The sequence below is a fragment of the Myotis nattereri genome, assembly GCF_964212035.1.
Source record: "Myotis nattereri genome assembly, chromosome: 3".
Classification (NCBI taxonomy): Eukaryota; Metazoa; Chordata; class Mammalia; order Chiroptera; family Vespertilionidae; genus Myotis; species Myotis nattereri.
Genome location: NC_138077.1, coordinates 209,512,615 through 209,525,675, shown reverse-complemented (window position 1 = coordinate 209,525,675; position 13,061 = coordinate 209,512,615). Strand labels below are relative to the sequence as shown.

Genomic DNA, 13,061 nt, shown 5'->3' with positions numbered 1-13,061 from the left:
AGTTCTGGAATCCAGAGTGAGTGAGTGCCTGGAGCTGCCCACCTGTGTATAGCCCTGGCTGTCTCACACCAGCCTTTTGTTGTACATTCTCAACACTTGCCGAACGAAGCTCAGAAAGGGAGTGATTATTGGAGTTCACTTTGTAAAACTTGATGTGGATTTCCATTTTAATCATTAAGTGTGTTCTCTAGGGAAACCCCTAGCTCAATCCAAGTTGTCTTCAAATCCTAACTTGTATGTGGCTGCCGTTTGAGTCACGTTTTTGCCGTTTCTAGGTATGGACGGCCCGACCCTCTGCTGCGGAGGGAGCACGACATCCGCGTGAGCCTCCAGATGGCCTCGGTGCAGTACGTGCACACGCAGCGCTTCCAGGCGGAGGTGGTGGCCTTCATTCAGCACTTCACGCAGCTGCAGGACGTCCTGGGGCGCCAGCGGGCCGCGATTGAGGGGCAGACGGTAGGCAGTCTCATTTCTCCAAGTTGCCTTTTCAGTTTGACTGATCAGTGGAACTTTTAAGCCTCTAAATTAAACCTGGAACATTTCACTAAAGGTAATTAGATAACTTAATGCTTACTGATGTCCTCCATGCAGCTGGTTACCTATAGAAATCTTGCTGTAATCTGAGACTTACATTTCTTATTCATTGTATTGTGTTCTAGTTACCTTTAAAGTTTAGCTTTAACTTTCTCTAAAAACGATTCATGAAATTTATGGATAACACTTAATACTCTGGCCCTTCTAGGACTTTAGTGAGGATTCTTCTACTGGAAAGTGGTCCTGAAGAACGTATATAAAGAGGGTTTTTTTCAAATAGAATTAGAAATTCCCAAATTGCTTCTTGCACCCTTACTGCTTGGGAGTCTTTCCATGGCACATCCTGGGCCAAAAGACACACCTAATGGCTTCCCATTTACGAAGTAATTAAGACTAAACAATTAAATAAGTGCATATGTCCTAACACTTAGTAGCTGTTTGAAAAATAACAACACATAAGTGAAAGAATAATATTTTTATTTCATTCTCAAATAACCACAACTTCTCAAACTTGGAATTGGATTGGACATGACAGCCCTCATTTCCTGTTCTGCATTTACTTTCTCATGGTTCTTGCTTTTTGTCACAGCAGCTGCTTAAGACCTAGCTTCACAAAGATGAGACATCATTGAAAGGATGTCACATGATTTAGTATTGAATATGAACTAGCTCAAGCTAGTGGTTTGCATTTTGCGGTGTCTGACAGATGACATGTTTACCTAAAACTTTAACATGGCTTGGCAGCCCATTTGTGAGTGGGCAGCAGCATCCTGCTGTGTCCTGGTGCAGTTTGGGAACCACAGAAAAACAATTATAATGTAGTCCTATTTTTTAAAATATATTTTTATTGATTTCAGAGAGGAAGGGAGAGGGAGAGAAAGCTAGAAACAACAATGATGACAGAGAATCATTGATTGGTTGCCTCCTGCGCCCTCCACCCCCTTTCCCACTGGATTGAGCCTGAAACTGGACATGTGCCCTGACGGAATTGAACCATGTGCCCTGGTTCGTAGGTCAATACTCAATCACTGAGCCACACCGGCCGAGCTATGACTTGCTTTTTTTGGTGTTAATAAGATTCATTCAGATTTATTACATGTGATTGCATTTAATTTATTTTCACTGTTATATTTCATTGTATATAATAACACACATGGTTCATTCACTTTCCTGTTGAACACTTGGGTTGTTTACAGTGTCTCCCAATGTACATGTATGTGTTAGAGTTTTTCTGAGATACTTAGGAGTGGAATTTTTGGGCCAGAGAGATGCACATATTTCTCTATAAGATAATGCCAGGTTGTTTTCAGAAATGGCACCTCCATTACATACTGCCATGGATAATGTGTAAGAATTCCTTGTCATTCATATCTTTGCCAACACTTGTCAACCTTTTTGTTTTGGGCCAGTTAGGGAGTGTAAAATGGTATTGTGGTCTACATATGCTTTTAAAAAAAACTTTTAAATTGAGGAAAAGCATATAGTTCATATAGGAAAGTACAGAAAGTGTGTTACCTTCATGCATACACTTTGGGACTAACCCTTTTTCATAATCTTTTTCCATTTTGCTTTGCATTTTTCATAGCAATTCTGTTTAATAATAACTATGTAATCCAGCAAGTTAGTTTACTTAACCATTTTCTTATAATGCTTCCATGAATATCTTTGTGCCCATAGTTTATTTTTGAATGCTTCTGCATTATAGGTTTGAATCCTGTAAATGGTATTGAATACCTAAGTGGTATTATTTTATAGGATTGAATCCTATAAAGTCAGGAACATTTTTTGTGACTCTCAGTTCAACTTTGCTAAACGTCTGTTAGAATTATGTACATTTAAACAATTATTTTTACATGTGTTTAAACTGTAATAAGTAATTGTGAAGAACCAGTTGGGTTAAGAAAGTACACACTGTGCATTACAGAGTAATTGGGTTTAACTTCCTGGGGAGGAAGAAATTAAATAGGTAAGTTTTAAATGATACAAGACAAGGGAAAGGTAATGGCATATTTTTCTGTTTTGAATCGTGCTAAATGTGTGGCCTTTGAAGAAAAGCCAATCTTCTCAAGGATTTGTAACCTAGCTGTTTGAATTATTTAGATTTACAGAGAGAGCTAAAGACCTACTTTGTTGCAGATAAGATTAAGAGGTTATTTTGTTTGAAATTTAAATTCCTTTCTCCTAATATTGTACTGATGACAGGTGGTATTATCTACCTTTGACTTGTACCTGAACTTCTAGTCATACATTTTCTAATGTCTACAAATACTGATCCAGTGGGACTTTAAATTTCTTTTTAATCTTTTTTTACATTTTTTTTTTTTTATTGACTTGAGAAAGAGAAAAGGCAGGGGAGGGAGGGAGAGAGGGAGGGAAGGAGGAAAGGATTAATCTTGATGCTTGAAATTAGAAGAACATCATTTATCTAAATCATTTACCTAATTTGGGCCAAAGAGAAATGTTTTCTTTATTTTTTAAAATACATTTTTTTATTGATTTCAGAGAGAAAGGGAGAAGAAGAGAGAGCAGCATCAGTGATGAGAGAGAATCATTGATTGGCTGCCACCTGCTCGCCTTACACTAGGGATCGAGTCCACAACCCGGGCATGTGTCCTCATTGGGAATCTAACCGTGACTTTCTGATTCATAGGTCGATGCTCAGCCTTTGAGCCACGCCAGCCGGGCTCTTTATTTTAATTTAATTTTTTTTGTTTATCCTCACCTGAGGATGTTTTTGCCATGATTTTTAGAGAGAGGGGAAGAGAAGGAGGAAGAGGAAGAGAGAGGAAGAGACATGGCAGGGAGGGAATGAGACAAATATATCCATGTGAGAGAGACACATGCCTCCTGCACATGCCCCACCTGTGGCTGGGGATTGAGCCTGCAAGCCAGGTATGTGCCCTTGACTGGGAATCCAACCTGTGACCCTTTGGTCCAAGGGCCAGTGCTCTAACCACTGAGCAAAATAGGCCAAAAATATAGCTGTGATTTCCTTTATTTTTTACCCCAGAAGTATGATATAGATATCCTGTGTCTTCTACTTTACATGGTGTCTCTCATATTAAACGTGTTTATTCACTGAGGAACTGGAGTACAGAATTTTGGTGGAGTTAAGACATTCACTTTAGAAATCTTGGGATAGGAATGTGGAGTCTGGGTGTTGCCACTATAAGCTGTGTGACCAGCGGCAAGTTATTTTTCTTGCTCTTCTGTTGACTCAGTTGTAGAAGGAAAATGGAGATAACAAAAATAAGTGTGCTTTACATTCAATTAATAATTATTTATATTAACAATGCTTTGGAGTTTTCAAAGTACTTTCATATATATTACCTCATTTGATCCTTATGACAACCTTATTTGTTCATTTCTTCAGTTATTTAGTGAATGTTTATTGTGGAGTAATGTGTTGTACATTGTGCCAGCTGCTGGGAATATAATGGACAACAAGAAAGATGTGGTCATTGACCGCATGGAGCTTACCTGTTAGTGGGAAGATAGAAACATGAAAAAAAGATAATTAGTTATGATGATAGCTGATGAGGCCCTATTGGGTTAGGCAGTGGCTCGTCTAATGTATAAAAATATATTCTTAACACTGTTTTTTGAAAAGCAGTTTTTCCTTGTGATGAAGTCCAATTTCTTTACATTATGGTTAGTGCTATTTGTGTTTTATTAAAGAAACCGTTGCCTACCACAAGGTGGCGGACATTTTCTCCTTTATCCTCTTTTAGAAGTTTGATAATTTTAGACCTCTTCCATTTTTAGTTGACTTTTGTGGGTTTTTTTGTGAAGTAAGGACTGAGATTCTCTCCCCTCCCCGCCCCCATATACATCCCCAGACTATTCTTTTCCCTTTGAAGTATCTTGGCACTTGTGTTGAGATTCAATTCACCATATATGTCTATGTGTATTTCTTCATTCTCTATTCTGTTGTATTGATTTTTATTTAATCGTATGCCAGTGCTACCTAGTCTTGATTACTATTGCTTTGTGGTATGTCTTGAAATCCAGTAGTCTAAGTTCTCCAACTTTGTTCTTTTTTTTTTTTTTTTTGCAAAGTTGCTTTGGCTATTCTAGGTTCTTTGTTTTTCCTTATACATTTTAGAATCAGCTTGTCTATTTCTACAATAAAGTCACTGAGGATTTTGGTTGAGATTGCATTGAATCTGTGTATCAGGAGAATCGGCACCTTAGCAATCTTGAGTCCTTGCATCATTGAGTATGGTACATCTCTCCATTTAATTAGGTCTTCAATTTCAGCAATATTTTATAGTTTTGGGTATACTGGTCTTACAATTATTTTGTTATATTTGTCTCTAAGTATTTCCAGTTTTGGATGCTATTGTAAATGATATGAATTTAAAAAATCTCTTGATATGTTGACCTCATATCCTGTCATCTTAATGAAGTTCCTTATTCTAGTTCAGGGGTGGGCAACCTTTTTGTGAGTGCGTGCCAAAACCAGCAAAATCTCTGACTCAGAATTCTTCTGCGTGCCAACCCTAATTTTTTGAGAACATGTTACGCCTACTTGATATCTCTTAAGGTGTACGTATGTGAAGAACCTTGAAGAAATAATAAAATTCATTTGAGCGACAAAAACACAGTATATGATGAAAAATACATTTATTTTTTAATGTATACATGCTATATAAAATTATTTATTTATCTAAGGTGCACCTACACTGAATTTATCTGAAAAATAAAAAAGTCGATACTAAGAAAAAAATTGTAAATGGAAGATTATAAGAGAGGGTTTCGCGTGCCAGCAAAAGTTACTGGTGTGCCATGTTTGGCACGCATGCCAGTTTCTTTAAATTCTTTAGCTGTAGATCAAGCATGTCAAACTTGAGTTTTGCTGTAGATGATTGTTGTCTGAGAATAAGAGAATTTTATTTTTCCCTTTCCAACCAAATTGCCTTTTTGTCCAAACTAGGACTTCCACTACAATATTGAATAAAAGTGGTCAGAGTGGTTATACTTGTCTTGTTCCTTATTGTAGGGCAGTGATTTTCAACCTTTTTCATTCCACTGCACACATAAACTAATTACTAAAATTCTGTGGCACACCAAAAAATATGTATTTTGTGGATCTGGCCAAAAAATAGGAATAATTTTGATTCATTCACACCAGACAAATATTGTTGTATTGGCTGTTGTCATTTTTTTTATTTGACAATCTAAGGGAAAAGAAGTCAGGTATACCGGTTGAAAATTGCTATCTTAGTGGGAAAACATTGTTTTTCACCATTAAATATGATGTTAACTGTAGATAGTTTTTTTTAAAGGAGTTTGTCTACTTCATCTAAATTGTCAGTTTGTTGGCATGAAATTTTTCATAGGTTCCCTTATCTTTTTAATATTTGTAAGTTCTGTAGCAGTGTCCCCCACTCCTTCCTTTTAGTGGTGATTTTTGTTTCATTTCTTTCTTCTTATTATTATAAGTAGAGGTTTATCATTTTTCGTCAGTCTTTTCAAAGAACCAATTTATTGAAGCCTGGTATAAAGATTAGAACTTAAAAAGAATGTGAATTCTGTGGTTGTTGGTGTAGTGTTCCATAAACGTTTTATTTTTTTTCTATTGTTTGTTTTCTAATTAAGTAATTTCTGTTCTTTATTATGTTCTTTCCTCTACTTAGTTTTATCTTGCTTTTCTTTTTTTTTTTTTTTTAAGCTTCTTAAGATAGAAGCCTTGAACATTGGTCTTAAATCTTTATTTTTAAATATAAAATAAACAGTTACTGAACATTTTCTCTACTGTTTTAAGCACATCCCTTGAATTTTAGCATGCAATGATTTAGTTATCAGTAAGGTCAAAATATGTTTCTGTTTCCCGTGTGATTTCTTCTTTGACCCATGGGTTATTTAGAAGTGTGTAGTCTGATTTTCAAATATTTGGGGTTTTTCATTATCTCCTTGTTACTGATTTCTAATTTAACTCCATGGTGGTTATAGGATATACTAATACTCTGTATGATTTTAGGTGTTTTGGTTCTATAAATTTATGGAACTTTTTGGAGACCTGTAAAATTAGGGAGTTAATTGATCCTCTGAGTCCATTTTCTTTTCTCTTACAGGTGAGAGATCAAGCCCAGCGCTGCTCACGGGTTCTCCTGGATATCGAGGCTGGTGCTCCTGTTCTCCTTATCCCAGAAAGTTCCAGATCAAATAATCTGATTGTAGCAAATTTGGGGAAGTTGAAAGTCAAGAACAGGTTTCTCTTTGCTGGTTTTCCTGGGACCTTTTCCTTACAAGATAAGGTGAGCAGTTAGTACCCATTCCCTTGTCGCTAAACTGGCGTTTGAACACTAATTGAAAAATTCACGTGTTGCTGTGAGGTAGTCCTAACTGCTATTAGTGTATGTGACTTTGAAGAATTATTATTATTATTATTATCATTATTATTATTTAATCCTCACCCAAGGATATTTTCTCCATTGATTTTTAAAGAGTGTGAAAGGGAGGGAGGAGGAGGGGAGAGAGAAAGAAACATCGACTGGCTGCCTCCCGCATGCGCCCCGAGCTGGACAGGGAGCAAACCTGCTACTGAAGTATGTGCCCTTGATTAGGAATTGAACCTGCGACCCATCAGCCCTCCGGCTGACTCTAACCATTGAGCAACTGACTAGGGCTTGAGGATTTATTTTTGACATTTTATTGACATTTTAATTTACCTTTTAATAGAGATAGTAGAAGTTGTAACCTTTACTAACTGTATGTAGTAAGTAATTTTATCAAACAAGCCAACAGAACCAATCTTCCATCTTTATAATGCTTTCCTCACTGTTTGACCTCAGAATAATCAACTTTTTACACTATTTGGCTTTTTCAGGGGACCTGATTTGGCCCAAGGTTTATCTGAAGCCATTAAAAAATATCCTTATAATAAAGTCTTATAGAGATATTGCTCTATAGTTTAAAATTATGTTAGAACTTATTTATTTCTTACAGTAATGTTTGGAGGTAATTGGCATGAGGATTGCTGTTGTTTTCATTTTACATTTGTAAAAAGGGGGACTCATTGAGAATAAATGATAAAAATGGGAGCACCACCCTAGCCAGTTTGGCTCAGTGGACTGAAGGGTCCTGGGTTCGATTCCAGTCAAGGGCACATACCTTAGTTGCAGGCTTGATCCCCAGCCCTAGTCTGGGCTGGTCCAGGTGCGGGCGGGAGGCAACCAATTGATGTGTCTCTCTCACATTGATGTTTCTCTCTGTCTCTCCCACTCCCTTCCACTCTCCTAAAAATCAATGGAAAAATATTCTTGGGTGAGGATTAACAAAACAAAAAGGAAAAAAAATAAAAAGAGAGAGAGCACCTAGTAATCACAGACTTAGTGCCAAGAGGACGTGGAGGTGGTCTGATTAGCCCCTCCCACTCACATTTGCACTGAGGAGACTGGTACCATTGCTGGAACTAGAGGTGTCTTATTCTTTTTCCCCCTGTGTGTTTTGATGGCACCTTGCTAGTTTCCACAGTGGCTTTTCAGTCTATCTGCTTATTCAGTACAAACTCGTTTTAGCTTGTCAGAATAGCACTTACTGAAACCCCAGCTAGTTATGCTTGTTTTGGTCTAACAGCTAATAACACTGGGAGAGAGATGGCCTTTGAAGGGGGGTGTACATAAAATTTGATTTAATTGTAAGATCTTATGAATGACAATAATAGCACTATTACTGAATGCTTATTGAAGGCTTATTGAATGCTTATTATACGTCAGCCTATGCTATTTACGTATTTGTTCACTTTGTTCTCATTAGTAACCTAAGAGGTATCTAGTATTATTAACACCATTTTTCCAGATAAAGAAATTGAGACTTAAAAAGATTAAGCCATTTCTTTTGGATTATACAGGTAGTACGGAGGACATGTGGACCTTAGACTTAGATGTGTCTGGCTCCCATACTCCACTCTCTTAGCTGTGATTTGATTTTACCTCCCTGGATTAGGATTAGGTTAACGTGGGGAAAATAAGCTGACAAACGCTGTTCCTGTTATGTGTCTTGAGTAGCCCTTACTGAGTAGCTAGAGCTCTTTGAATTTTCTGAAGGGTGGGGCAGTGAATTCATTAAAATAACTTAGATGGAAGAACTCGAAAGATTATGACAGCAAAGATATGAACGAGCAGTTACTGTTTGCCTCTCTAGGTATAGAAAGAAAAGAAGATGAAAGAGATGAGTGGGGTGGTAGTCCTTACCAGGATGTTGCCAAGGACAGCAACTCAGTTCAGAAAGTAACAGGAAGATAATATTTGTTGGCAATGCTTAATGTTATGATTTTCAAATTACTGTCTCTGTATTTTTTATTTCTTTTATTTTTCACTCATTCATTTACTCACTGTTATTCACGTAAACATCTTGAACCGAAGATATGTGATTCCGTGAGTGGGAATGGGTGGAGGAAGGAGAAGAGTGAAGATGGGACAGTGACAATCATAGGAACCACATCCATGTGTTGTAACCTTGGGCTCTGGACCCAGAGTTGGGGGTGTTTGGACAAAGGGCTGGAGGTCATGTTGTCCATGTATCATCTCAGTTATAGCCACTCGCTCAGATAAACCAGATTTAGTGATCAGAGCGGAGGCCACAGTGTTTAGTGATGCACGGGGTGGGCAGCACCAGGTTCGCCCAGCTTCTAGGCATCCCTCAGGTAGAGCTGCGAGCAGCCCTCCTGTGGGTAACAGGCTCACTGCCAGAGGCTGCTTTGCCTGGGAGAAACAGGCTCCCACTCAAGTGTATTTTTGTTAGTTTGTTAATCCTCACCTGAGGATATTTGTCCCATTGATTTTTAGAGAGAGTAGAAGGAAGGGAGGGGAAGGGGAGAGAGAGAGAGAAAAAAAAAACCAATTGGTTGCCTCTTGCACATGCCCCAACTGGGGCCAGGTATTGAACCTGCAACCCAGGTACTTGCTGTTGACCAGGAATTGAACCCATGACCCTCCATTGAGTCGGCTGACACTCTAACTGCCAAGCCACTACTTATGTGTAATTTTTGTAACAGTAAAAGTGAGATCCACCACCATTGGTCTTTTCACAGTAAGCCCACTAGGGAACTAGTAACCTTGGCCTTAATGAAGTAAATCGGTTTTCATAGTTGAGATGTAAGCATTTTGCTGTTTGCTGATTTAAAGAACATAAAAGAAAGGTTCATTCATAAAAAGAAAGATTGGTAACTGCTTCTAAACTTTCTTATTCACTTCTCCTTAGTATGAAGTGTTTATAATTAACATGAGTAGATTTTAAACAAAAGTATCAGCACTGGTGTTTGCACACGAACATTGTCCCCATCATCATCTCTGGATATTGCATCTTTGTTCCAACTCCACTGCCGTTACTGCCCAGGGAGATCTCCTTGGGAACTGTCTTTTGAGTTTACAGTAAGTTTTTGGGAACATATTTGTTTAGTGGTAAATCTTTGTTTTGAGACCTACATATTTTTAGGAAAAGGTCAGTTAGAGCCAGAATGGGTAATTAAGTTCAATAAGTACCATTTCTGTTTTTCTACCCTTCAGTAAAGGACTGATGTTCTCAGATATCCTATATAATCCTATCTAATAAAAGGCTAATATGCAAATTATCCCCTGTGGAGTTCGACTGACTGCGAGTTTGACTGCTCGCTATGATGTGTGCTGACCACTGGGGGGCAGCACAGAATGAAGGAAGGTCCTGGCTGGCAGCCGGCAGCTGGGGGAAGGAAGGCCCCAATCGGCCCTGATCGCCGGCCAGGCCTAGAGGCCCTACCCATGCATGAATTTTGTGCACTGGGCCTCTAGTATCTATATATGGGTTCACAAGCTGACACTGAAGTTAGCATAACAGAGAATTGCCAACTATCTCAAGAAAGTTTTGTTAAGTAAGCCAGATAACTGTATATAGTTTGCAGCATTTTAATGAAAAAATTTCCCTGTATTTGTTTTTGAGGATTTGATTTTAAGTGGCAGTGCATACAAGGATCGCTGTTTCTTCAAGGTATAATATGCTTTTTTGCCTCCTGGTTATTCTGAAAGACCTTATGGGATTCAGCAGTCAATTCACACTCTTATGCTTAAAAAAAGAAAATTTTAAAAATTAACCCTTTAAAGTATCTCATTGGGAAAGTCTGCTTATCGTGTGTGTGTGTGTGTGTGTGTGTGTCTCACTTTCCTCCTGTGTAGAGAAGTTCTTAAGGACCATGAAAAGCAATTGCTTTTCTTCTCTTTGTCTCTCTTTCCTTTCCTTTCCTTTTCTTTCTTTCTTGCTCTCGCTCTCGCTCTCGCTCTTGCTCTAGGTAGTATGTAAGTTCTTGGTGGTGTATTTTCATTTCCTTAAGCCCTAGAAAAGCCTTATCTTGTGGCATACTAGTGGTTGTTCTGTAGAATTCCATAAGGGCTGCTTGGAGTGTGCTGCCTGTGAAAGTATCTTAAATCAGATAAACATATCTGTGAAGCTTGCCTCCGACGTGTACAGCCAAGCTCAGTTGACCTAGGCCTATATAAAGTGGATAGTTACTTTCCTCACCAGAAATCAGTTTGCATTTCCATTTGCCCTTGGATACATTTGCACGTGTGAGGTTTGTCTAGCATGCATCCCAGTGGTTGAAGAACAGGAAGTAATCCTGAAACCAAAGCTTGTGGAGAGGTTATTTGCCTTTGAGCTTTATGACTCCTGTGTGTTTAGAATTGTTTTACATAAATCCATGTCCTAATGAGTGCAGGTTTGAATTTTTTACATATGCTCTTCCTTTCATTTTTCTCAATCATAGCTTTTGCTTAAACCATAATTTCTAAGTCAGCCTTTCAAAAGCTTTGAGTTAATCTCCTCAAGCCATTGATTTACTTAGACCAACTACAGTGAGGATGTAGAGATGAGGCAAATGAAAGAGCAACAAATACTCCCTAGAGTTTAAATAAACTAAGCAAGAGGGAAGGTTTTTAATGTTGAAATACTTAAGTAATAGCATTTACCTAGTAATTTGACTTGCAAAACACATTTTGGAAAGTAAGAACTGGTTTCCTTCACTGTTATGTGTAATTGCTACCCAAGAGAACCAGGAAAGAGAGCGCTGTTACCTCCTCGAAGGCTGAGAGGAATGACATGCAAGGCTGCGCTAGCGGAAGACCGTTCTCCCCTCTTCCAGTCCACTCTTGAGGATGGATAGATGAGAACGCTGGGGAGGCACAAGTCGTAGGGATGCAGGCTCTGAGGCTTGGGCAAAGCAGTCACGGGAGGTTTTCAATCAAGTCAGTTATTGAATCATTTTGGTGAAAAGATTTATCCCTGTTGGCAGTTAACTGAAGGTACTAAGTATGTAAGAGCAGGGTGTAGTATTTTATAGAATTTATTTTACTTGGAATTAGCCCTTAATCTTTATGTCCTTGAGCAGAAACATAATAGGAATGGCCAACTGCCTGTGTTTTCCTTTTTTTATTTTTCTCCATTGACATACAGTTACTGAGAGAGATAAGAAATGTGAACCCATGAGGAGAGACTTCCAGAAAATGCAAACACGTTACGTAATTAATTAATTCCATTGGAACCATACTTTCTGTTAGATACATTTCTTAGAACAATAAGCCCCTCCCCTCCAGTACAGTGACAATATATCATATGGCTGAGATTAGCTTTTGCTTCATTTTACGTTGATTCAACAAACCACTGGCCTTTAGGATCTTAACATTTGCTCTTAAGACAGAAGATAATATCTTCCTGCAAAATTGCTACCATTTTCAAGAGGTATTAAATTATATGTACCATCTCTGCAGAGAATTACATGTGATGTAAATGTCATGATCCTGTTACTACCCTTTGCTCATGGGATCAGGTTGTCTTGGGAAGCGCCAAGTGATAGGGTCTTGGAAGAGCCCAGGGACTGGATGGGATTTCCGGGACCGTAAAGAGACCACCCCCATTCTTGCCTTTTAGCTTTATTCTGTTTCTTCCAGGAATCAGTGCCTTCAGCTTCCCCGGTGAGCCTTCCCAAACACAGTATGAGGAAGACGACGAGCATGGAGGACCCGAAGGACAGCCACACGGAGGGGCTGTTCATGGCGCCGCCTGCTGGAGTGGGTGGAGGCGTCCTGAAGAGTGAGCTCATGCCCAGTGCCTCGACTAAGCAGCAAGGGCAGCAAGCCACACCCTCTGTCGGCCAGGTTTCCAGTAGTCCAGGTAAGAGAAGAGAGAGGGACTGTGTGATGAAGGTGAGGAATTCGTGAGATGGCTGTAGGTGGGGTGTCGTGGGGGGGGGGCGGGGGGTGGGAGTGAAAGAGGAGGCTGCACCTGGCAAAGGGCAGATGCTGGCAAAGCAATAGCATGTCTTATGTACTAATCGAATTTTGACATTGCTTTAGTAGGCTTAAGAAATTTAGGTTGTAGACTTAGCATTGGGTGACTTCTAAAGTGGGTTAAATTAGCAAGACACAGGGTAAATAAAGATATTTAGATCATTTATTGGGATTTTTTTCTTATAGGTCAAGAGAGTTGCCACCAGATGGTATATTTATAACTAGAATGATTCCTGCATCCTTAGACTCACCTACTATTCAGACACC

The 13,061-nt window shown here is 38.9% G+C and overlaps 1 protein-coding gene across 1 annotated transcript in view; it reads left to right on the top strand.

Annotated features, from left to right (window-relative positions):
* VPS13D (vacuolar protein sorting 13 homolog D) overlaps positions 1–13,061 on the top strand; it is a 221,701-nt gene that overhangs the window by 47,610 nt on the left and 161,030 nt on the right. The window contains exons 24-26 of the mRNA XM_081085636.1: positions 276–456; positions 6,612–6,794; positions 12,456–12,678. Coding sequence (XP_080941762.1) covers positions 276–456; positions 6,612–6,794; positions 12,456–12,678 — 587 coding nt within the window. The remainder of the gene's footprint in view (positions 1–275; positions 457–6,611; positions 6,795–12,455; positions 12,679–13,061) is intronic.